The following is a 27575-nucleotide window of genomic DNA, read 5'->3' on the forward strand; positions in this document are numbered from 1 at the left end:
GAGCTCCAGCCCCTCTCAAACCCTGTGGGTTTCTTACCCTCTTCCCCCTTGAGTAGGGTTACCCTTGGTCCTTCACGCTGTGGGAGGGAGTCTCCCTGCTCTGCTGGGGCAGGGTCTCCCTTCCTTCAGTCCTCTGGTCTTTTAAGTCTCAGCAACACACCTCCAAACTCCAGTCCTCCCTCCTTCTTCGCACTCCTGTCTGCCTGAAGCGGCGGGTTTTATTAGATTCCTGACCAGGCCTTAATTGATTACAGGTGCTTCGATTAATCTGTAGCACCCCTCCCTAGTCTACAGGGTACCATGCTTTAATTAGCGTAAGGCTTATATATCTCCCCTCTACCACTCTCCCACTGCTCCCTGGCTTTGCTGTATCACAATTGTCACTGCACTTCAGGAAACCATCTCCTTTCTTGTAAGCGTGCCTATATTTTTTCTTCCTAGATGTATGACCAGCATGTTATTCAATTGAGCCCACCTAATCAGGTGATCCAGATGAGTCTTTATCACTGATTATGCCCATCATTATTTAGCCCCCTCTTTTTTTAAAACTAATGTGCGCGCCATCTGCAAATTTTATATTTTCTTCAAGATCATTGATAAAACTACTGAATAGCATTGGGCCAAGAACAGATCCCTGTGGGACCCCCACAAGAAACACCACAATATGATGATGATCACCCATTTAAAAATACTTTGAGATCTATCAGTTAAGCAATTTTTAATCCATTTAATATGGAAAACACTGATTTTGTACAGTTCTAGGTGTTTTTTTTTAAATCAGATGTTCATGTCTTATAGAACGCTAAGTATATTATATCAATACTTTTATCAGCCGAACATGTAATCTCAAAAAAAAAATAATACTGTTTGACAAGACTTATTCTCCATAAAATCACATGGGAATGGCATCAATTATGCTACAATACTTTAATTCTTTACTGATGGTATCCCATATTATCTTTTCCATGATTTTGCCTGGGAGAGTTGAGAGGCTAACCAGCCTATAGTCATCCTGGCCCATTTATCCTTTTTATATTCTAGCACAACATTAGTTTTTTTCGGTTCACTTGAATTTTCCCAGTGTTCCAAAATTTGTTAAACAAACAAAAACAAATACATGATATTAATGGATTCAGAGAGCTCCTGGGCCAATTCCTTTAATACTTTTGCGTGCAAGTTATCTGGTCTTGCCACATTTAAAAATCCTTAACTTCAAAAAAAGAAAAGGAGTACTTGTGGCACCTTAGAGACTAATCAATTTATTTGAGCATAAGCTTTCGTGAGCTACAGCTCACTTCATCGGATGCATACTATGGAAACTGTAGAAGACATTATATACACAGAGACCATGAAACAATACCTCCTCCCACCCCACTCTCCTGCTGGTAATAGCTTATCTAAAGTGATCACTCTCCTTACAATGTGTATGATAATCAAGTTGGGCCATTTCCAGCACAAATCCAGGTTTTCTCACCCTCCGCCCCTCCCCCCCCCCAAACTTACTCTCCTGCTGGTAATAGCCTATCCAAAGTGACCACTCTCTTTACAATGTGTATGATAATCAAGTTGGGCCATTTCCAGCACAAATCCAGGTTTTCTCACCCTCCGCCCCCCCTCCCCCCCCCCCGCCCACAAACTCACTCTCCTGCTGGTAATAGCCCATCCAAAGTGACCACTCTCTTTACAATGTGTAAATCAAGGTGGGCCATTTCCAGCACAAATCCAGGTTTTCTCATCCCCCCCTCCCCCCCCAAAAAGAACACACACACACAAACTCAATCTCCTGCTGGTAATAGCTTATCCAAAGTGACCACTCTCCTTACAATGTGTATGAAAATCAAGGTGGGCCATTTCCAGCACAAATCCAGGTTTTCTTACCCCCCCCCCCAAACACACACACACAAATTCACACTCCTGCTGGTAAAGTTACTGTTTCTATTCCATCAGAATGATTTTAAAGTATTTCCTCATCACTATAAGACAATAGATCATATTGCTTCTTTCTCGATACAGAACACAAATATTTACTGAATATTGAGCCTCTTCTGCATAATGCACACATTAGACCTATATCATTGTTAGAATGTCACTTTTTCCTGATATATTTAAAGGATTTCTTCTTGTTGTCCTTAATCCTGCTCACCACTGATTTTTTATTGACACTTTTAGCTTCCCTTACCAATTGTCTGTATTTTATAATTGCTGATTTGTACTCATTGCTCTCAACCACCCCATTTTTCGATTTGTTATATATGGAGGGTGGTTTTTTTATTTTTAATTGCTACTTTCCCTCTTAACTATTTATTTTTAACAGAAAAAGCTTTCTTACACAGTTGAAGAATTATGTGATTTTGGACATCTAATGAAAGCACTCTTAAACAATTCAATTATCATTAATATTTTTATGTTTACATTTTTTCTCACACTCAGTTTTGTTTAGAATTCATTTTAAAGGGGTGTATGTGTGTGTGTATATATATATATATATATATATATATATATATATATATATATATATATATAAAACTAATATTACTGGTTGGAACTATATTATGCTTGCAGATAATTCAACTAGATTGTAATCACAGGCACTTAGGCATCCAATCAGTCAAACATTTATGTTTGTCCCTTGAAATGATATCTAAGATGGAAACAACATGGAGAAATTCTAATACTTTCTGTGTCCTGTAAATGTAAACAAACTTGTTTGTCTTAGTGACTGGCTGAACAAGAAGTAGGATTGAGTGGACTTGTAGGCTCTAAAGTTTAACTTTTTTTTTTTTTAGTGCAGTTATTTAAAAAAAATAATTATACATTTGTAAGTTGCACTTTCATGATAAAAATGATTGCACTACAGTACTATGAGGTAAATTGAAAAATACTGTTTCTTTTCTTTTTTACAGTGCAAATATTTGTAATACAGATAATAATATAAAGTGAGCACTGTACACTTTGTATTCTATGTTGTAGTTGAAATCAATATATTTGAAAATGTAGAAAACACCCCAAAAATTAAATAAAATGGTATTCTATTATTAACAGTGCAATTAAAACTACAATTAATCCTGATTATTTTTTTAATCGTTTCATAGCCCTAATGAAAATATTTTAATAGCACCATCCAATTGTGCCAGAATCACCTATTAAATGGAATACAGTCTTTACTGTAATGAAAAATGTCAGCAAGATGTCTAGGACACTTGTCATCAAGACTACATCAAAATCTCGCACTGACATACCTTGCTCCAGCTTTACACCACCACATCCAGTTTTGATAAGTACCCAAGTGACACTTCTATCAAAAAAACAGCTGTTTTCTGTACATGAGGTGCTACACAGCCAAAAATTTGCAGCCTGGGTTCCCATACTATTCCTCACATATAAAACATCCCCCTCTTTTTAATTACTATTTATACTCTCTTGTATCCAAGTCCCTCTGCCTCTGAGCCTTACCTGGACAACTTCAGACAACATTTGGTGGTGGTAGTGGTGGTTTTTTTTAAGGATTGGTGCCATCGCATTTAATTTTATCAATGGGTAGGAGGCATTTTAAGAGGAAAAAAAGGACAGTACGTTACTGGCACCCAGACAACTTGAACAGGGTGTATGTAACTCAGTAACTTTTCACCAGACAAAAAATAAGTTTGCTTCCAAACTTGACTCTTCTGCACAATAAAACTGTGCTATTACAAAGCTAGTAACCTGATCACACGGTGTCAGTATTTAATGTTTAGGGTAAAGTCTATTGTGATTTTTGCAAAACTTGTTTAAAATTAATTTTAAAATCATCTTCCAGTCTAATTAACACTGCCTCTGCACTTTCTGCATTAACTCCTTGAATGCTGGCATGCCTTGCACATGCAGGAACTACATGGTTTACTGCACTATGGTAAAATTCAGTGGAACATGAGGGCATACATGACGTACAATCATAGGACCATAAGGATGCCAGTGCTGATCATGCATGGCACATGAATACAGCACTCAAGAAGCTAAAAGGAAGACGACAAAGACAATCTATGGAAAAAGACTAAAAATAATTTTAAAGTTTTCAGAAGGAAAATGATTAATTCATTTGTACTTAGAGAGGCTTTTGTGAATACATCCTTTTTTGAAGTAATAAGGAATAATATTTAAGTAAGGCAGGAACTGGAGAAGGTGCTGTATTTGATGCAGCCTTCATTATCTGAGCTTTGGTTAGGAGATGCATAAACCTATATTATTAAAAGGAATGTCCCCAAAAAACAGCCTACTTACCAATGCACAGAGCAGATCAACTGCTTCTAAAATCAATTCTTGGTGTCCAATGCGAGTGACTCCCAGTTCTTCAAGTTCTTGATGAGTGATGTGCAACAGCTGTTCTCCATTGATTTTTTCCCTTTCAAAATTTTTAATGTATTGCTGGAGGCAGTCATCAAGGCCTAGTTAAAAAAACAAAACAAAACAAAAACATGTTCAGAAAATGATAGCCAAGAATGTCAAATCTGTAATTCAGTCAACGTACAAATTCCCTTTGGTGCTGAGAAACACTACAGTTTTGGGATTTTTAAGGATGAAAATGCTTTATAAATCTAAGGTGAGTCATTGACCCTACAGCATGGTGAATACCAGATGCCAATATGTTTTTTCAGCCAGTAATACTTCCACCATTTTTATTTTGATTTAGATATAATTGAAAAATATCCATCGTGGGCTATAGGCACCTTAGCCCAAAATTAAAATTACAATCAAATCAAAAGCAAAACCAGCAGCTACTCCTAACTTACAAACAAGAAAATGACCAAATAAAAAATTAAGCTCAGAAATTATTCCTTTCCTCCATGAAACATCATCTTTTATAGGACTCTTGTGTCTTAGTAAGCAGATGGGCAATGTAGTATGTCCTGAAGGTCCAACTGTTATTTCTTTTCCAAATGATGGAAAAGCATTTCTAAAACTGAGGGCCCTTTATGGAGGACACCTTGCCAGAAGTTCTTTCTCTTATGAACCAACAGAGCTCCAGCTCAATGCTGCTGCTAACTGCTTCTGTCTCAGTATCACACAGGGAGAGTCACAGTTTCACTTAAAGGCACTTGGGGTACATGGATAAAAATCAACAATTTAAATTCTAATGGAAACCAATAATGACATCACAGTATTAAAAAATATTATTTGCCAGTTCTATTACATTACTCCCAGAAGTATAATTTTCAAGTATGATAATTCTATTAAAGAAAACATTTAACATTTGGAGGCAATGCTGTTGGGAGGTGGGCTTTCAGAGACCTTAACAGGCTATCCAAAGGCTAAGCCAAATCAGAAGCATATCCTTCCTGGGATCTCTTTTCTAAGGCTCTCTAATAGAGTTTGCACTTGAATTGTCTTTCTGTTCCTGAGACGGTGTTAGGAAGAACCCCATCATGCATATTCAGCCTATACAACAGTGTCACTATCTGCTGTGTTCAGAAATGCTTTAAAGCTCAACAGACTCATTTACCAGAACTCCCATAGCAACACTTCAATGTTAAGGTCTTTGGCAAAGACCTAGATTCTTTAATTACACAAATACTTCAGAAAATATATGTGCCTAGAATTATGTTCTATTCCAAATTCAGAGTTTATCTAGCAAGAGTAATGGATTTAGTAGTAGCCATGGTATTCTAAAGCCTAGACCATCAAGAAATGAATAACTGAATCTAAGCATAAATACCTCTCAATCCTCCAAAAACAGTTTCACAGCAACACGTGCTTTAAATTTGAGGCCAGGACAGCTGTATGTATATGTAAAATGCATATGTAAAATGCTTGGAATATAAATCAGACCTATTTCTCATCTAGTGAAAGTTCAAATATCAGAGTTGCCTCAAGGACTGGACTTAGAATTAGGCCAGATGTAATGGTACACTGCCATTGGCCTACATTGTCCCCATGTTAGACAAATCTTTTTTTTCCCCTGCAAAGTCCACAAAACAATTTCAACCAGCAGAGTTTACCATAGTTCTCTCCATTAAGTTGAATGGATGTTTGCTTCTCATGCCTTCCTCCTACAATGGAACAGGCAGGGTAAAAACCCATCAAACCTGCCAATACAAAAAACCCCAGCAGGTCCTGGGCATCTAAGAAAGACAAAGTATCTCTCTACATTACCTTCCAGGTCCTATAGAATCCACAGAAGCATGGTGTTACCAGCATGGGTGAACTAACTAGAAGGGGAAAAGCACTGACGAAAATCAAGGTGGAGTATATGAAGGTAAGAAAATAAACATACATAAATAGTGGCTGAAAAAGCAAAGTAACAAATATGAGTCATTATCTGTCATTGTAGAAATGCTTTGAACTCTCTCACTAACACAATATAAAAGAAATAAAGAAGAAGTTACAGGAGGCTTCAGTTCCATGATGTAATCGTGTAAAGGGATGCAAAACTATAACTACCATGCTATTGGGTATCATTTTTTTAGGTGCCACTTTTTTCCATAAACAACAAACTCATCTTTTAAGCAATTGGTTTTATTTTAGAAATCAGAAGATGCAGTTTGGCAATGATAACCAGAGACATGCATTGCTTGGTGGCAGCACAGGCATGCTGAATAGAATGATGAATGCACTTCTTTATGAACCTCCTAAAATGCTTCCAGCAATTGATTACTGTCCACTAGTCTATTAATCAGGCTGTTTAATCAGGCCCTTTCAAGCAATAGCTCTAATTGCATGTAGTAAACTCTAGTTCATATTTCCAGATTTTTACCATGCACCACATGTATCTTAATAGACAATACTTATTAGCATAAAACATTGTTGCAAGGTGCGATATAATACCAAGAATGACCAAATATCAGGGTAAGTTGACTTACCAAGAGGCGTTTCCCCTGAAATCACATCACCATTTGGTCAGAATTTACAAAAAAAGTTATGATCTAGAGGGATCTTCTGTTGAAAATATTAGCAGAAATCTGAAGTTTAAATCTACATCTCCATATCGCCTTTCAGCAAAAACAGCTCATGTTCTCCATTGTTTCCCCACATACAGTGGTTTCACATACAGTATCATACCAGATCATAGTGTACTATTTTATTAGCAAATAAAAATGTGACCTCATCCAGACACATTGTAGCAAGAGGAATCTGCAAAGTCCACATGCAAGACTGATTATACACCAGGCCTTCTAAATTAATTCAAAAAAATCAGGCCAGAAATCTATACATGCATGCAGACAATTGTAGTATGGCTTACATGTTAAACATACCTGGAGATTCTTCCATAAATAAAAGAAAGAGCTACTGCTCTTCCTAAAATGAAAAACCCTAATCCAAACTACCTCAGACTGCAGACACTTCCCAAAATTCTTATATTTATTGAATTACCAATAAGAGACAACAACTTCCACTAAAAGTCATCTTCAAAGCAACATGATTTAGTTGGGGTTGGTCCTGCTTTGAGAAGGGGGTTGGACTAGATAACCTCTTGAGGTCTCTTCCAACCCTAATCTTCTATGATTCTATGTCTATTTGTCACACTCTGAGGTGCAGTCCAGACTAATGAGGACTTGTGGCACCTCCTGCCCTATAACCTTGGGTGCCCTAAATGTTCCGCTGCAGTAGCTCACAGCCCGGACACCAACAGCCAGTAAACAAGCATGCAGTCCCCTGAGAACCTGCATGCTTTGCAGCTCTGATTCAATGCTCAGATCCCAACAACTGCCTATAACACAACAGACTCATTCTAGTCTCTATCGCCCAATTACCTTACGCACGGGTGACCCCAAACACATACCCAGTCCCATATTTCTCCAAAACCATCTGCCCTAAAGCAGCCCTTTCCTGGTACACTTAGAGAAATTATTAAGTTTGCTGTTTTCTTTAAAGTAACAGTACATCAACAGCTTACCACCTCACTGGAATTAACTAGCACGTCATTCTAATCAAAGCAGTGGATTGGTTTATAGTAAGAAGTAAAACAAGATTATTAAACAAAGGTTATAGGTTAAGTGATACCAAGCAGCAGGAATAAAGGTCAGAAAGTGCTACAAACAAAACAAAGTAGGAATACGCTTTTAAGAATAAAAGTTAATTTCAGCCAATTACAATCTTTACGTAAGCAGATTTCTTGCTTATAATCAATGTCCAGAGACTTCAACCTCCGTTGGCTGAAGGACCCATCCTTCTGTGACCTCAAGAGCTCTGGCCTCTTTGTGAGAAATGCTTTTCAAAAACTAAAGTTCATTGAGCCTGCTGCAAGAGGAAGTCTTCCAGGGGGTGCTGTCTCCATCCCCAGTAGAGATTGTTAAGTGGCCATCTTTCCCCACTTGCTCTCCTGATGGCTTTGTTTACCCTGCTTGTATTAATGCCTTCATTGTCTCTGCCTGATGACCAGGCTGGTCACACAAGCAAATACTCATTCCTTTGTGATCTGGACATACTGACTCTGTAGCTACCTTGTGAGCTTTCATGGCTCTGTTTACCCTCTGTGTAAACTAAAATCCCACTGTCACTGGTCAAACCTGCTTCATTTGTATTCAAGAGCTGGGCAAACCTGTTATCTACTTCAAATACATACTTTAAAACATTATAAGAGACCATCTATAACTCCACATATAGTATGAATACGTATATTTCACAATGATACTAATCACCAGTGTGTCATTAGTTTTCCAGTGATATATTACAGGGCACATTTTAAATACAGATCATGACACCAATGAATTGGTGTAGACTGGTCAAGACAGCTGAAATTCATTGCCAGATACCAGGGAGCCCCTTGCCCTCTGGCCTTGGGATGCTGTTGTGGTCACATTATTTTAACCATATGTGATTGACTCTACTCACACTACAGAGTGAGGAAACAGGAAAGTTAGAAACACACGTACTATTTTGAAGTGCAAAAACAAAGTAGTCAAGAATCGACCATCTTTCAGATCTTAGATAAAAAAATATATTTTGATGCTAAAAGGCCTCCAGATCAGTCCCCTCTGACAGCTATATTGTCTGTATATGTGTAGCCAGTGTTCATAATCAAAGGCTGAAAATAGTATGGTGTCCAAAATTCATGAAATAATGAAAATAAATTTGCTATGTGGAAAACCTCAGTATTGATGCCAGAATGGTTATTACATAAAATTATTATTTATTCTGATAATATTAGGTCATTACAAACTTGCTTGCGCCTTCAATAAAGGAGGTACAGGTATTTTCATATACAGTATACTTAGAAGATAACATGTTTGTTAAAAGAAATGTTCAGGCTAATTTAAAGAAACTGCTAGGAAATTTGCTTTTTTGTCATCTAGGTACAGACTTCAAGTGTCAAAGGGAAATAACACTATATTTATTACCCCAAAGAATGTTTAGCAGGCTCTGAAATGCAGTTTGTAACTTCTACTTTGCTTTAACATTATATATGATTTTCTTTTATGCTGTTTTGAAAGGCGTATATAAGTATTAGTTATTGTAACTGTGCTTTGTATAGATATTGGATAGGAATTTTTAACTGCAAGTTGTAAATGTTATAAACTGTAGATTATAAATATGAAAATCAGTTGATCAAAGGGCAGGCAACCAATATGATCGCCTTGTCAAAAAACTGAAGACACACTAGGCTGGTGTAAGAGATCAGTTGGTACAGACAGGATTTTATCCCAAGTGACAAACTTCACAAAATATTTAAGTTTTAGAAAGAAGTCCTGACTTAAAAAAAAAATGTAAGGATGTTTTGTTTAGGACAAAAAGGAACATAGAGATGTTATCAGAAGTAATTAAACTGTGTTGTAAAAATGGTCTTTTTTGACCCCTTTTGCAAGAAAAGAGTCTTTGGTAAACATACCAAAAAGATGCTAAAAAATTTCCCAACTGAAAGTAATTTTTTATAAATATTCTAAAATCTTCATTTAACAAAAATACATATACATGAGAAATATTTTGGAAAAAACTTTTGTTTATTCCCTAAGTGTTTAAAAGGTGGCACCGACTTCTTTTGAGATGTATATTTGCAAATCTTATCTAAATGCAAAGCTTCTAATATAAGAACTTCCTAATATCATTGTTATATAAATGAAAAGATGCCTTATGTACTAACATGGAATCGAATAACCTTGCTAGATTGGTTACCAATACCAGGAGCCATTTGTGTATAAAATTATTGACATTTAATGGGGAAATGAATTAGTTATCTGGCAATACATAAGCAGTTTCCTTACCATCCACAGAAAGACAAGAATCACCTCTCCAAGAATTGTTAAAAATAAAACAAAGTTCTCTGAGGACTCTTTAAAGTTAAATAGTTCTTAGAGTTTTTAAACCTAAAAAGACTATTTTGAGTGTTGGAAAATCTTTATATATGATATAAGGATGCTTAGACTTACTGGAAACAGAATTTCAGGAGCATTAAACCCTGATGAAACTAAAGGGATGTCTCAGAAAATGGACTGAATAGAAGAAAAAGTTAAAACCCCATCCATAAAAATGCTCTGAAAATTTGGCCTGGTCTACTCAACCAAGTTAGGTCGACGTATGTTGCTTTGCGTCAGTTTATTTGTGCATGTGTCTACAGTCAAATTTGTCTCCTACCCATATAAGCACCCCATTGCAGTGACGCAGTAACACCACCTCCCTGAACAGTGCTAAGCCATGGTTGATGTACTATGGTCGACACAGTGCAACTATAGATACTGCGTGTCCTGAATTGACCCTAACAGTCCTCCAATAGCTAGCTGTCCAACAGTACCGGACAATGATTGCTCTGGTCACAATTCTGAACTCCATTGCCCAGGGTTACACAGCCCGGAAGAATTCCCTTCCTTTAAAGCCCTCATGTTTTTCTGATGCCTTTTCCTGATTGCCTAGCTTGGCGAGCACATTTAGCAACTCTCCTTTGTTGTGTGCAACTGCCCAACCAACCATGCTGACTACAAGCTTTAGACATTCTCCTACCTGGAGTAGACAGGAGATGTTGGATCTCCTGGACCTGTGGAGGAAGAGGCTGCACAGGCATGGCTATGGCCCAGTCATAGAAACAGGGTCACCTACGAAAAGATTGCCCAGGGGATGCAGGGGAAGGGGTACAACAGGCATCAACAGCAGCAGCGTGTGAAAGTGAAGGAACTGTGGCGGGGGGCCAACAGTTGATCTGATACCAAGCTGAAGACCTGCTACTTTTACAGTGATGTGTGTGCTGGCGAAGACCCCACCAGCACCCCGCAGACCACTGCAGATACCTCATTGGAGCCCAAGATGGAGACTCCTGCCATGAACAGTGAGGAGGAGGGACATGCAGTGGAGTGCAGGAAGGTCCAGCTATGCCCGAAGCCAGGATCTGTTTGACTCCAAAGCAGTCTAACCAGTCCCCATTAATGGCCCTATACACTTGCATGACAACAGCCCCCACTGTGGATTTTTCAACTCCAAAGTCATTTTCCATTGACATTAGCAACCTAGCGTTGCAAGTTTTCACTGTGTGATCACCACTTATCTCTCAGCTATCAATCCAGCTCTCATTCTGGTGTCCCTGATCCGGAGGGCTGGTGTGAGCTCGGCACACAGATCCAGGAATGTGGCCTTTCACATCCAAAGATTCTGCAGCCACTGCTCATCATCCCAACCTCTATTATGATGCCATCCCACCAGTCAGTGCTTGATTTTTGGGCCCCAAAGTGTCATTGCACCATCTGCAGCTGCTTCGTGATTGTCACCAACAACCTTAAGTTGTTTTTCACTAGGTCCCTCACCAACCTGTCCTTGAAGAAATCATCACATCCCCCCATTGTTGTGGTATGTCCTGTGGCTCTGCAAATATCACAGGATTCTTCATCCCATGTTTGCAATGTTCATGACAATAGTGCAGAGCTGTGCAAGCTCCATGCTTCTGTCAGAGATGGCAGACAGTGTGCGATTTTAAAAAAAAGGCATGAAAATTATGAGATAGGGATGGCATTATGGAATGGAGAAAGTTGTCTGATGGGTGTGATGGGTTTCCCCCCCATTCGGCGTGCCATCTGATGCACTGGGGTACCACTGAGCCCGCCTGTTCCACCAGCCTGGACTCCCTTACACTGTCCTGCTGAGCCAGGCCCTCAAGCCTCCTCCAGCACACACACAGCTAGGGACACACCCAGTTGCAGAAAAACAGAGACACTGAAATCAGCTCTGCATGTGAAGGCTCAGCTAGAGAACTGCCCAGCACTCAAGTGTATACCCCCTCTGGAGTGTAAACCCAAAACTGTATTGTCTTGCACTGCACAGATCGCTCCCTCCCTTCCACTGGGAGGAAGATATGCACAGCTTTTTGCCCCCCAGTTATGAATTCCACAAACTGGTTTCAGAGAATACAAAAACAAGTTTATTAACTACAAAAGATAGATTTTACATGATTATAAGGGATAGCAAACAGATCAAAGCAGATTACCCAGGAAATGAAACAAACACACAAGCTAATCTTAACACTAAAGAAAGTGGTTATAAGTAGTAATTTCTCACCCTAAATGTTGTTTTAGGGAGATTGTAGAGTTTCTTGAAGGCAAGCTGCTCTTGATTGCAGCTTAAAACTCCAGGTATTTCTTTCACAGGCCAGATACCTTTCTAGCCTGAGCTCAGCTCTTCTTTTGCCTATCTATAAAACTATTTTAGTATCTGTGATGCACTGAAACAGGATTAACTATTATTCAATCCACCTTGGCCAAAACCCCTACAGAGGGACTTCGGCCTTGTAACGCTGAGGAGGAGTTCCATAACCACTGGGCTAAAGGTTTAAGGGAGGCTACCTCCACTCGCCCACCACACATACACCCTGACCATTTTGTGTGAAATTAGGCATGCTTTGAGAATGCTTATCGGATTGGGCCCTGCAGGTAAGATAGGCAGGGAAATGCCTATCTTTACCCAGTCTAAGGATCACACTGGGGTTTGACATGAGATAGGCTCCCAGGTGCTTAAACTGAGGCAGCAGTGCCAATTCCCAGATGCAGAAACTTAGGCACCTATGGGACTTCAGCTGTGGAAATGTAAGCACTGAGGGATTTTAGGCACCTCCAAAGTAAGATAGCAGTTTAACTGGGGGTCTGAAAACATCTGTGGTGCCTAAATTTTGGACTTGGGCATCTAATTCCCACTTTAGATGCCTAAGTCCTTTTGTGGATCTGAGCCTTTGGTCTTAACCTTACCAAGAGAAGGGTGTCCCACTAGAGGCAGTCCCACTCCCAGAAGCATAATATGTGTTTAAAGCTCTCCTCAGAGAAGCATTCAGAAGAGATTGTGACGGTGGTAACCATTATTGCTTGTTTGTGTTTTGCTTTATTTAATATTGTCTTTTCCTTTCTTTAACTGAGTAGTCACAGTAAACAACTAATTTTTTTAATCACAGTGTCCCCATGGCAAAGACCCCCATGTGACTAAAACAGTGGGAGTCATGTTCCTAAATTGACATTGAGAGGGCTATTCAGATTTGGACTACCATGTCTTGTTTCTCTAGACAACACATTTTTAGTATTTTTTTTTAGAATAAAAAATACTAAACTTGAAACACACCTTTGTACCCCACATTGCCTAAGAGTAGAATTTCACCAGTGACCCTCACACCCCATTTTAATGGAGCTGGGAGAGGGTAGGGAGAAAGATGGCCAGGAATATGCTCTAGGAGCAGAGCCCTCATCTATCTGCTCCTTCGTAGTGCCTGTATGAGATGCAGCCCTATTCCTAGTTCTAGTTTGTTGCTCCTTTGTTGAGTTAGGTCAGGACTCAGGATGGTAGTGATGTCCCTGTCAGTAAAGGGAACCAGTGAGAGAGGAAGAGGCCCTACAATTACATAATGTTTATATGAGGAAGAGACCTGACAGTTATTGATGGATTTTTCTCAGAAAATTGGACAGTGGCAGCTAGCTCAAACAGACATTTAAACTTACCTCAAAGATCTAAATAAAATACCAAATGAGGGTAAGCCCAGCATTCAAATACCGAAAGACTAAAATCAGTTTTAAATTTTCCCTCTCAAACAAGCAGTTATAAAGGGGCAGATCGGAGAGTCAAAGTCTTTTTTAAAAATCATCTTTAACGTTAACAGTAAATGTAACTGTTAAGTAATTTAAACATATTGAACTTTTCCAAATATACATTAATTTTAAAAACTTCAAGTCAAACTTAATACCGGTAAACAGTGAATGGGAGACAGCCCCGGCGACTGACCTTTATTTATCCACACAGCGTGGATAATATAGGTACTGACTGCTGGCAGTACCGCCACATCAGTAGGCCTCAAGCTGATCCTGAGGGAACTGCATCTGCACATTTCACAATTGGTCTTGTGAAATTTTTAATACGGACACCAGACAGGACAAGTTGTTATGGATGTGTCTGTGGTGACACAAAATTTAAGCATATCATTAATGACATAATATATTTGACAAATTTAGCTGCCTCCTAAATGTGCCAGTATATCACAGTTTCTTTGATTTATTATTGAAATTTAATTATTTTAAAAAAATCTTTATAGACTGATCATCAATTTTTGAAATTCCAGCTATGATGGTTAGTTGTCACTAATCAAATAATGCACACAGAAATATCGTCAGTGTGTGTGTGTATACATGTAAATGGATGGGAACACTTAGCTAATCAAACGGTAGCTTTCATCAAACCTATTTTAGAAGGGTGATTATTCAGTTGAAAGCTATATAGAAGAAAAGATGATGGACTCAGACTACAGAACGTTATTGATTTAATCTGTCATAAAAGCAGTCTTATTGCAGGTTTATGTTGTACATCATGAAAAAGCGATATTTTCCATGAGCTCAGCAACACAGCAAACCATTTGTTTGATCGTACAGGGCAGTGATTTTGCCTCCTGTGGAGTAAGCTGTAAGAGAAAACTAAGTGTAATGAGCAATTTAATTTGTTTAAAGGCAAACCCCACATTTTCACATTTCTTTCTCTATGTATAATCCTGCTTGCTGACCTGCATTCTGAGCACTGAAGATCACAAGGAGGAAATATAGGGAAACGAGAGAGTTGGAAAGGACAGGTATAGTTTCTTTCAGTATAACAACTAAAAAAACATTAAAATGTGCTATGATGGTATCTTACCTAAGGCTATTTTAAGGAAGCAATATGCTATCTTTCATATAATTTGTAAATGTGATGTATTTTCTGTAAATACTTACTATTTTAGTTTTTTGTAATTACATTTCTTTTTAATGTTATTATGTGTGTTATTATGCTCATTAAATTGGTCGTTTTATAGGGAAAATAAATTCAGTGTGACATTACTACTGAACCGGCATATATCGCTACTTTGCTCCATTACTGAAAGAAAGTGTGTGCGTAGGGGAAGAACAGGGAGGCAGGCAAAGTGAAATGTTGTTTTTTCATTGTGGATATAAATAATATTCCATACAGAAAACTAGTTTAAGAGAACATTCAGTTGCTCTCAAAAGTTAGAAAATGCCAGAAATTGAGGTGGCCTGTGGCTTATAAATGAGCTGGTTGGATTTACGTGGAAACAGTGAAAGGCACCTTCCTGACCCTAGCAATATCTTCATTGCAAATTGCAAGTTCCTGCTCCATACCTGGAAGGCACAAGGGCCCTGATTCAGCAAAGTACTTACACACAAGCATAACTTTAATAGATGAGTAGGTCCATTCAATTCAAATGGACTACTGATGAGCTTAAAGTTAGGAGAAACATGCCTAAGTACTTTGCTGAATCAGGGCCTAGACCTGTTAAATTATTGACAGAGCCACCTGTTTCTCCATTAACTTCATCATAGAAATGGCTTAACTATCTTGTGCTCAAATTTAAAAATAAAAAAAGCACCTGAGGTAGGTAAGATTTCAGCACAAACAATTAAAGTTTATCAAAATAATGGGCAGCTGAAGACTGATTTATAATGAAAGAATTGTGCAACCTTAACATTGCTCCACAAACAGCAAAAATGTGCACTATGGTAACAGCAGTTTAAGGTGGGTAGGATTTGTTTTTCTCTCCTTGGGGACCTCCTGTCTTTAATGCAAGCAGAAGAAGAAAAACACAACAGTGAAAAGTGCGTGTAGTTAATTATATTTATTACCACTGATAAAAATAATTTAAAAGTTATATAGTGCCGTGCATCTGAGGACCCCTAGCCAGTTTATAATAGTCAATTAAGCTTAACAACACTTCTATGAGATAGGTATGTATCATTATTCCCATTTTACAGATGGGGAAAAGGTCTCCCAGGACACTGCTTTAACATCTACTCACACTTTATTTTTAATTTGTGATAGACAGAATCAAAGGTTAGAATAACTTTCAGTTATCACTAAAAATTCTATTTAGAGCAATAATCAAACCTACAGTTTCAGCTGCAAAAACTTAATCCTTCTGGTTCTATTTATGGGTTTTTGGATTTGCTTGGAGTTACAGGTTCACGGAAAGTAGATACACCTTCCACTATTTTCCTAGGAAAGAGGCTGATCGGAACACCATGATTCTCCATTACTGTCCATTTCTAAATCAAAATTAGATGTTTTTGTAAAAGATATGGTCTAGTAATTATTTTGGGGAAATTCTATGGCCTGCGTTATCAAGAAGTTCAGACTAGATAATCACAATGGTCCTTTCTGGCCTTGGAATCTATTAATTTATGATTTAAAATCTCTTTCTAAATTACAGGTATGCAAAGTCTGAAACCAGAAATCTTGGGTAAAAATGCTACCATGACCTTGGGTTCAGAAGTGCTAGTAGCTGCCACTAGTGAACAGTAATAACAGTAATTACTGAACAAAGCTTTAGATGAAATCTGTCATTCAAATTCAACAAAAGTTTATTTTAGGCAACATCAGATTTTTTATATGGCATGCACAAGACTTACAATATTTGTTCTTTCATGTTTGTGGAAAGTAGGGAAGGGTTTGTGCACTAGAGAAATACAGTTAGTAAACTGTTCACAACAAATTATTAGTAGCAAAAAAAGCTTTTTTTTCCTGTTCTTGAAATGTCTGCAAACAAATAATATTTCTCATGTATTTTGTTACTTTTTCTAAAATATCTGATCAATGTTTTATGTGAACATATTTCAGCCTGTGGATTGCTCACAAACTATTCACTGCAAATATTGCACTGAACATTAAATATTCAAAATTCAAACGGTTTTAACTGGAAACATAGGTCACATGATATTTCTGTTCCCTGATTGGATAACTTTCAGTTAATAGTAGAATATTTGCTTAAAACTTACTCTTTTTGCAGAAAGAAAAGGAGTACTAGTGGCACCTTAGAGACTAACCAATTTACTCCTTTTCTTTTTGTGAATACAGACTAACACGGCTGCTACTCTGAAACCTGTCTTTTTGCAGACAAGCCTTCCAGGAAACTAAGTCACTAAAATAGGTGCTGAAAACAAAAGTGAGGTGAATGCAGTTTAAGCAAATTTATTTAAAAAAATCAAATCAATGGTCACCAAAAGGTGTGTAGGGTTTGAGGTGTTGCTTTTTGCACACAGTTCTTGCTCTGTTCTAGGAAATACTGAACAAATGTGACACGTCATGATAATGAAATTGTGTAGCTGGTTGCACTAAATGTGCCTTTATGCCAGGTACAATCTATGACAGAAAAGCAAAATCTGCTGTTTTTATGACTCATACTGCTCTGTAATAGCTCCCTGGGGCATGGTTTGGAAGACATTTACTTAATGGTGCAAACAATATGGCAGCTGACAATGGAGGAATACAGAAATTCACTGTCAAAGGACCAGACTGTCTCATAACATGACAGCATGTAGCAAGCATACAAAAAAGAATTCCATCTGGGTGGCTCTCTGCTTTAACCATTCACCTAGGGATTGGCGTTTTGAGTTCCATTTTTTTCTATCCTGTACTGACATGAATTTTTCTGAGCATGGCATTTTAGAAAAATTAAGAATTCAGCTATCAGTAAACTAGTGCTTTATTATTGTGGTAATCACTAGTTCCTTCAAGAAACTGTGCATTACTGGGATGGCAGTGCTGAGAATAATAAAATAAATAATGATAGGCTTACACAGTGTAGATTGAGAACATAATTTGGTCCAAAAGGAGCCAAGTGGAAGCAAACAGGTGTTTTGTATGCTCATTGACTGCTGCATTAGGCCCTATAGTGCTTTCATGCAATGATCCATGAACCTTCTGAACATTATTTTATGAATACTCTCAATGCCCCACGGAAGGTAGTAGTATCCCTATTTTGTATGTGGGAAAACAATCAAATTATTATCCTAAGGTCACACAGGGAGTTAGGGGCAGTGTTAAGAAACCCACAATTGCAATTCCTGACTCCTTGTACTCTGAAGTTCTGTTGTCTCACACCCTGGCTCCAGTTTGTAACAAGCCTGTATATTTCTTAGCAGCACTTTAAAATCAGTGAAGGGCATAAAACGGTTTAACTTTGCACACGTCATCTGAAAGATTGGACTAATGCCCATGATGAGATATAGTACCATGTCTGAAATGTGCTGCACTGTCTTCCTCTCTATTTTTAACTGCACCAAAAAAAAGTTTTCTCTCCCTTGCACTTGGGCTGCACTGTGTCCTTGACTCAAAGAAGTGGAATCAGAGGAAAAAGAATTCTAGCTCAGGCATGTTCACTACTAATTGTGAGTATGAGAAGTTGTCCAACAGGTGGATGAGTTTCACAGCAAAAGAAACAGGGAAAAAAAAAAGTTAGTTAGTTCCAGCTAAGGCAATGGTGATTGCTTGAGCCACACACAAGGGAGCAAGAAGAGAGCTATTTCAAAAGAAAGGCCTGTTATGATAATTGGGCCTCATCTGTGAGAAAGTGTCACAATAACCTAACACAATAAGTGTTGATGGGAAAAACAGCAAAAGAGACTGAAAGGTTATATATATAAAAAAAACAAAATCTTTTGGGGGAAATTAGCAACAGACAAAGCTGTTTGCCAACACTGCTGCAGCGAGTTTTACCATTACAGCTGTGTGACAGAGTGCTGAGATGTGACAGGTGGGTCAGCACCCTGATCACTGTCACCTCATTTCCCCCAGTGACAACTGATTGAATAATTAGCTAACCAGAAGGAGAGGCTGGGGAAGGTAAACAACTGATGAGCCCTCAGCTGAACAACCTGGTAGAAGTCAGGAAGGACATGTTTGTTATGAGGAAGAGGAGGCCAGGGAAAGATGAAAAAGCTTCCTAGAGCTGGAAGGGGTGAAAGATGTAGGGATTTAAAACTGTGATGTAGCATTCTACTGGTGTGGGTGGAAGGGTTTAGAATAAAATTCAACCTGAACACTAAAAAAGTGGGTCTGAGCAGTTTCTGCGGCATCAGAGGACTACGACAGAATATGGCCCCCTCCCTGACTGCCACACCTGTCTCCTGTGACCCCAGACCTTCATGTAAGCGAGGGAATAGTCTTGATATTGTGGGGAACTTTCCTGCCTTCTGCACTACCCCGGTGAAGTGGGCTAGCGAAAGCATCTGAGTCCTTGCTCCCAATTCCTTTAGCCACTGGCCTCCCTGCCCTTGAGGACTCCCCTTCTACTCTCCTGTCTGCAGAGTCCTCGTAACCCCAACAAGGCTGGGCCAGGATTCCTGCGGGAGCTCGACACCCAATCCTGCTGTGGTCACCTAGGACAGGGGCTAGGCTGTCCCCACTCCGGGGTACTCTCTCTGCACTGGGCACTTCTCTGACTCACTGACCATTACATACAAGTTAAAGCAAATGCAAGTTATTTAATCAACAATTAATCTTAAAAAGAATAAGGAAAAATGGGAAAGGTTAAAGGAAACATCAACCCGCTCTGTGGCAGGGAACATCAAAAACAATGTCTCTGGAATGTCAGGGCAGTTCACAGTCTGTTCCTTGTAAGTCCCAGGCCTCCTTCTCAGGCCCTGGCTGTGCCGCAGGGATGCTGTGGGTTGGACACTTGCTCTGGTGGTGGCCACAAGCTCTCAGGCTCTAAATGGTAGGACCCTTCTTCCCAGGGTCGCCCCCGCCCTGTTGGGGTTACGATCCAAGCCTGGCCTGCAGAGCCTCTTGGCTGAGGCGTCTCTCTGTGCTCTCCCTCGCTCTCCCCAGCTGCTCACCACACCCAGCTCCGGACTGCTCCAGCCCCAGCTCCACCACTCTGTCTCTGCACTGCTACTGCTCTGCCACCAGCTCCCTGGGCTGCGTCTTTGGCCCCTCTGGCTCTGGTTGCTGCAGCTCGGCTCCCAGGACAGGTCTGCTCTGCAGGCTGCTTCTGTGACTCTGCTCCCAGCACTGACCTGCTTCCTGGGCTGCTTTTCTGGCCCCTCTGGTTCTGGTTGCTGCAGCTCTCCTCCCACGGCAAGTCTGCTCTCTCTGGGTTGTGCCTCTGGTTTGGGGGCTGCAGCTCTGCTCCCAGGACAGGGTCTGCTCTCTCTGGGCTGCTTTTCTGGCCCCTCTAGATCTGGCACAGCTCTGCTCCCCAGCTCAGCTTGGGCCCCTGCTCTGTCCTTAGCTCTGCCCCGCTCTGTCTGACCCAGGCAAATCCAGCTCACATGGAGGACGGGACCTCCCTGGCCTCCTGACTCCCTGATTAGCCTGCTCACCCTGTCATTCAGACTGACCTGGAGCATTGGCCTCTCCCCATTGTTCCTGGGGACTCTCAGTCTCACGGTCCTGGTTTCCCATAGATCCTTCCCCTTTTAGTACTGGGAGCTAGCCAACCAAAACACCCTCACTGAATGTTAGTAGGGGGGCAACCGTCCCCTTACATTCATCTTAATCCTTAGACATGTCCTGATCCAGCCAGGCCAAAGAGAGGGACCCAGGGGACATTGCCACTTCACTGGTTCCAGCTAAATCCCACACACAACCTGGGATATCAGACAGACAGACACACATGCTTTTGTCCTTTTCCCTCCCCACTTTATTTCTCTCTCTTTCCTATCCGTCTCCTTTTGCCTTCTGTCTAAATAAGAGTCTGGCGTAACCAAAAGACTGTATATTTTGCAATACTGCTGTAACCTGTGACCAGAGAGGCAGCTAAAAGCAATGCTTTAAACAGCTCTATGCTGGTAGAAGTTTACCAGTCTTGGAGTGATAAAACCATGTGCTGTGGCCTATATTTTTCCAGCAGTGAGGCTGCAAGAAAAAAAAAGAGTCAATACGAGAGACAGGAAATGTAACATCTATCTTTGCTATTCTTTTCTTTCTCCCTTTGTATGGGTTTGTCTTGTTTTGCTGTCTAGGAAATGGGACTGGACTTGAACAGCAAAATTAGTAGCTCCAGCCCATCTCAAATGAAATTCAGCAAGGATAGTTATTAACATCTGAGCAACTGTCAAATGCACTGGTTTCCTTCTGAAAACTCTCCAGCTAAAGGGAGAGAGCAAGGGATGTTAAAATGAAAGCCTTAGCTAACACTTTACATTTAAAATATTTTAACTGTTTTTCCTTCTTTTCTGTATCTTTACTAAAAGGTTAAAAAGGATTTATCATGCATTTGCCATGGTACTAAGCAGACTGAGGTCTCTGCATACCAAACCTGAAACCTTGTTTAAAGCTCTTTCATGTTGGACAGTTACAGGGTTGTGGTAATAATACCTTTGATTCTTTGGGTTCTTTATTCCATCTGAGAGTACGTCTACACTACAAGCACCACAGCAGCAAAGCTGCATCACTGTAGCTACGTTGCTGTGGTGTAGATACTACAGTAATAAGGGTTTTTTCCACCACTGTAGTAAATCCACCTCCTCGAGAGGCAGTAGCTAGTTGTCTACACTAGGGGTTATGTATAAACTAGGCCTATACACAATTCTTAGGTCACATAAGTCAGGAAGGAAAGTACAGTTCCTTAAGATGGGGATACTGAAAAAAATTATTGGAAAAACGACCTTTTTATAAGCATAAGCTTTTGACTTCTGTAAGGGAAGACCTTAAACAGATGATGGAAGCAAAGCCGGACAGGGTCTCGGAAGGAAGTGTGGAATGTAATGTAATGGCAATAACTCAGACAGGTCTGAGCATGATGCCAGGTTTACAGAATAGACATTTTGATACAAAGGAAATTTTTCAAAAAATGCCTGCGTGGTTTAGGAACCAGATTGCCGTTTTCAAAAGTGACTTAGGCACTTAGACGCCTACAGCCCTTTTACTTTTGAAAATAGGACTCACTTTCCTGAATCAATTAGGTGCTTTGAAAATTATACCCAGTGTCTAGCAAATCAGTATGGTTTGTCTACGCCCAGGAGACAAACCAGAGGCTGAGATTAGCTGTAATGAAGATATGCTCCAGTGAAAGAGAGGGATATCCTGGCTCAGTAAATAATGCATTTAGAAACTTGACTGTACACTGTACAGTAGGTGAAATGTGCCAAACATAAGCCCCTGCTTTGAAGACCTTGCAGTCTAACAGCATATGGGGTATAATAAAACCAAACAGAACAATTGCAGAAAGGGTATTTCAGCTGGAACACTTTAAATAGAGATGTTTATAAGGAATTTTTGAAAGCAGAGGTGGAAGGCACTTCGCACAGATTAACAGGGAGCATGTTCTAAGGCTATGAGGAAGCATGAAAATAGGTATGAACCAGGAACATACATAGGAGATGACAGGTGAGAAACATGGGTGGAAACAGAGAGCAGAACAGATTGCAGGAATAACGGGCGAAAATGTTAATGGGGATGGCATTACAGAGAACTTTGAAAAAGAAATTAGACAATTAAAATGAATACTTATTTTTTATTAAGCAGTCATTCCTGCAGGCATTAAACAAAGGAGATGAATGGAGTAAATCTTCAAATCCTTAGAGGAGAAGCAAATTCATAAGAAAAGAAATTAGGAGTTGTCTACATAGGGGGACACTCAGGAAAATTAACTGAAGGTGTGAATTTAAAGTGGATTAGTTAAACCACATTAAACCCCTGTGTGGATGCTCTTATTCAGAATTATAGTTGCCTTAAATTAGATTTATTTTAATGTTAAGCAAAATCAAATTAAGGCCACTTTAATTCTGAATAAAAATATCCACAGGGGTTTAATGTGATTTAACTAATCCACTTTAAATTCACACCTTTAACTAATTTGGATTAGCTTCCCTGAGTGTCCTCTTGTAGACAATAAACCCTTAGGTTGTCTGTTAGGACACCAATGGAGATGGACTGAGAAGAAAAGGATGGGGAAATCAACTCTATAAAACAAAGTCCTAAGTAAAAGTATGACATTTAAGGAACAGGAATTCCCACTGGAGGTGATTCTGCAGACAGAAAACTGACTATAAAATGATATGTTCTGTTATTAAAATCCCTGCATTCAGTGTCTGTGCTTAAAGAGAGGGGAAGCTGCTCAATGGAACTGTATTTACAGCTTCTGGTTTACCCAAGTTAGCACTGATGCACGGAAATATCTAAGTCCAGTTACAGCATCCAAGCAAAATGCAGCAGTGGGAGGAGAGAGATCATCAATAATAAACACATTTTGCAGAACACAAATGTCTAGACAGCCATACGTTCTATTTTACTAAAATACCAAACAACCTAGATATTCTAGCAATGCCGCCTTTCCACTGCAGTGAAATACCCAATTGTTCAATGGAACATTAAATATAATGTCTACATTTGTTAAATCACCACACTTTTTGTCATTACAGTTTAAAGTAAACCAGCCTCTGTAACATGGAAACAAAGAGGATGGTTGCATTGTGTGTTTATTCTAAATCAGGGTATTTTTATAAATCTTAACTTTATTCTGAATGGATATGTTAAGATTATGCAGCACCACTAATCTACCAAGACATGACAGAAGTCAGAAGCATACTCAGTAAGAGTCTAGACGAGCCGTGAAAAGGATGTTTAGCAACCATAAAAAGGACGTTTTTGATTGATTGATTGTTTTAATTTTAAAGTGAAATGTAACACTACATTGAAAATTAAGGATCCAATCGTGCAAATACTTAGGCGCTTCCATGGGACTACTCACATGATGGTGTTTTCAGAATAAGGGACTAACCCTATTGCTATCAAAGTCAATGGAAAAGTTTCCATTGATTCAGGGGGACCACAATTTGATAATAAGTTTAGCCCCAAAATAGGTATTGAATACCCCTTTTAATGTAGCCTATCAGACCAGTACAAGTCATGGGGCAATGTAACATAGGACAATTGTAGCAATGTTCTTACAGAATGGTGAATTTTGTGATGTTTGTAGAAATCCAGGAAGTACTAGTAGGTTTCAAGGAGGGAAAAACTAAATTTAAACATATTTTAATTTCGTCGCTGAAAGCAGTCTATCATCTATCATCTGGTTAGAGTGGGGGAATTCAGCACATGTTTCTGATTTTATCTTAATTTTCATTTTCTTCTTGCAGCCAACCTTAAACATGATCAGTGCCTAATAATATCTGGCAGCAATGTCCAATGGGTGACAATTACATAAAGTGAAAACTGTTTTCCAATCAAAAGATATTATCAATAAAATACATTTCAGGAAAGTGTACTAGGGAACAACTGAATGTTTACACCTTTTTCAGTTATTAATGGGTTTTTTCCCCAATTTAAATTTGCAACTTTAGATCAATCTTAAACTGATTTAAGGCTTTAGAATGGTTTTCAGTTAAATTTCTTTCTAAAAAAATAGATAATTGGAGGAACAAGAAGAGATAAATTGGCTGGCATTTGGGTAGACTATAGTAGGTTAGAAAAAGACTTTAAAAATGCATTTTTATTAAGTGCATGCTTACAAAGTCACAAATGCATGAACATTTGACCTGATGTATAGTCCATTGAAGTCAATGGAAAGACTTCCAGTGGATAAGGTCCATTGTGCCTATCTTTAAGTACTTACCTCCCAATAATAAAAAATACTGAATGAGTATTCAAGCTGTAATATTAAATGGCTTTAAGATTAATTAAATCAAAATAAGTTTTTCCCAAACAAAGAAATGTCACAAATCCTCAATGGGGATTATGTCAATGCTAAACTTCATCTTTCAAACTTTTGCTTTTTGTGCATTAGTCCTCTTTGAAAACAAGTCCAATTTCTCATTCCAGCTCCAATCCCATCACTGAAAGTCCAAGTCTCCCCCACATTCTCAATCTCCTTGCCCAGCCAATCCCAGTTGCCCCTCTGACCCTTAATCTGATCTCTTTCCCCCCTTCCCAGCCCTCCGTTCCACCACATTCCCCATCTCCACTGACAACCAGACCCAGTGCCCTCCCCAGCCTCCTCAACCAATCTCAGTGTCCTCCCCATGCCAGCTTCTTGTCCCAGTCTCTTTGCCCAGCCAGTCTCAGTTCTCTCTCTGGACCCTAGTTCCTCAAGACCTCGGTCTCCTCCTCCCTCCCACCCACAGGTTCCTAACCCCTTGCAATGCCAGCTCTAATCTTTGCTGCCCATTTCCCAGACTCCCACCCCCTGCCAGCCTCTAGTCCCACCCCCAGGCTCCTTGTCTCAGTCTACTTCCTCCACTATCTGGTCCAGCTCTTATCTTCTCTGCATCTGAATTAGCGTCCTCATCCATACTATCCGTGCCCACCAGAGGCATCATTGAAAGTGTAAGAAACACAAGCTCCCTGTTCTCAGTTCCAGTGCCCTGTCATGGCCATGTTTGGCAAAGTCATAAGCAATTGAAAACAGGATTATAATGGAACATGTTGGGGTGGTGTAACCAGCCCCACCTACAATCTAGCATTTGCTTTCAATAGTCTGATATATACAAATGTCAATTTTAAGTTGTGTAAGAAACAACTTTGTACAATTTCCTGTCACTTGTTCATAGGTACGTGATTTACCTGGTATTATATACGTGAAAAAATGAAGACTGAAGTGAATGAAGTCCTACCTTTTTTAAAATCAAAATGACAAGAGGAAGAAGCTACAGGTATTCTGAATTGTTGGGCCATGATGTATCATGACATTAATGAATAGCATTTCCAGAAAGTTTGCCAGAAATGAGAGCTGATCTTAAAGCTGGCTCTGGAAGAAAAATGTGACACATACAGGGTGCATCACATTTTCAGATATAAGTCTATACCCTTTGCTGAGTCACATTTCACAGCAATCTTAATCTGTAGTTTTGTGATCAGTGCTGCTACTGTTGTACCAGCTGCATTTTCCATACAAGTGATGAAATACAGAAGGGGCTGCACTTGCCCTTGGTAATAATAAAGGTTTTTAAACCTTTCAGAAGCCACATTTGTTTTCTCTTTGATAGAGACATAACAGCAGCCTGCAGCCATATTTGAAAGCTGAGGCATGAGCCAGCAATGCTACATGATTTTAAAAGCAAGCACGTACCAAGGTCCCATTTACTGGATTATGTGCTTTCAAGTTCCAGGAGATATTGTGGCAAAGTTGAGACTGCTTTGGCACTGCCTCTGTGTCATAATGATATTTATTTTAAAGGGGCAAGGCTTCTGCCAACTGTGAGGCAAACACTTGTATCCTCACGCTGCGCCCGACTCACAACACACAACTGCTCTGTCTCTTCAGAGAGCCACATTGGGCACTACTCTATTCCATTTTCACGTCTACTTACCCAGGTGGCATTTTAAGATTACACTCCAAACACTTTTCTTAGAAAGTAGATATTGAAATCTTTCAAAAATTTAAAAAAACAAAAACAAAAAGGTAAATTGAATTGAAATAGCCTGGATCCCAATGTCTCCAGAATTTATGGGCATTTTTAATCCACTGTTTTGATTCAGGTCAGGTCCAACACAAACATAGGCTCACTAAAAAAAATCATGGGCCCTCTTAACACTGTTATAAAATGAACTGGTACCCCATATGATAATGTAAACAAAGCTGACCAGTTCTGAGGATGGTTGAACCTGGTTCCTGAGGAAAGGAGAAGTGAGGTGTAGATCTCCTTGCCAATGGGGAGCTCATGTAAATGGACTTTCTGCTCCTCCTCCCTGAGCTGACCACCACATACCTTGATTCCCTCTTTCACCTTCCTGGGGCCAAGGAGATGGCATTAGCCACTGTACTACTGCCTCAGGTGAGAGAAGTACCAAAGTATTTTTTAAAAAGTCATATTTGGATGGGAGGAAGAATTTGGAAGGTTAAGGCGTGTCATTTCCCTCCCATCACTCCAAAACCCGGGTGGTGGGGGAGAGTGTTACATGGCACAATGGGCCTTGGGTCTGCTCCCAAATTACAGCTCGATTTCAGAACTGGAAGCCAGGAGATGTATACTGGTCTATTCACTCTTCTCAGCTTCCTGTTAGACAAGGAGTGGGAGAATGCATTCAGTATAGGAGGTGGGAAGCACTTTACATGACCTTGGAGACAAGAATTGTCTTAGAAGTTGAAAGATGACTGGTTTATTAAAACAAACCATCACCCTTCCCTTCCCCCCAAAAACTGAAAGATCCCATGGCTGTTTCTGTTAAAACAGGCTTGAAAGGTTACATTCAAGTCTTTGTTAAAGACATAAGATGGGTCTGATGGTTGCTTCTCCTCTCCTGGCCTCAGCCTGTCTCTCTACCTCATAATTCCAAGAGAAGGTTGTGCTTGACTGCATCGAGACCTGACTCAAGAAATTGCAGTTTGGTGCCTTCCAAGAATCAGGCCACTTACAAGTGATTCCGCACCAGCCTTCCCACAAACATACAATGAAATATAGGTGAGATGCAAGTCTTCTGTCCATATTTCAATTCCAAGAAAAATGGCACCA

General features: G+C 39.6%; 1 protein-coding gene across 1 annotated transcript in view; it reads right to left on the reverse strand.

Moving 5' to 3' along the window:
- Positions 1-27575, reverse strand: part of LOC144270092 (connector enhancer of kinase suppressor of ras 2-like) — a 470860-nt gene that overhangs the window by 371700 nt on the left and 71585 nt on the right. The window contains exon 2 of the mRNA XM_077826316.1: positions 4258-4421. Within this exon, the coding sequence (XP_077682442.1) occupies positions 4258-4421 (164 nt within the window). The remainder of the gene's footprint in view (positions 1-4257; positions 4422-27575) is intronic.

The sequence above is a fragment of the Eretmochelys imbricata genome, chromosome 9, assembly GCF_965152235.1.
Source record: "Eretmochelys imbricata isolate rEreImb1 chromosome 9, rEreImb1.hap1, whole genome shotgun sequence".
Taxonomy (NCBI): domain Eukaryota; kingdom Metazoa; phylum Chordata; order Testudines; family Cheloniidae; genus Eretmochelys; species Eretmochelys imbricata.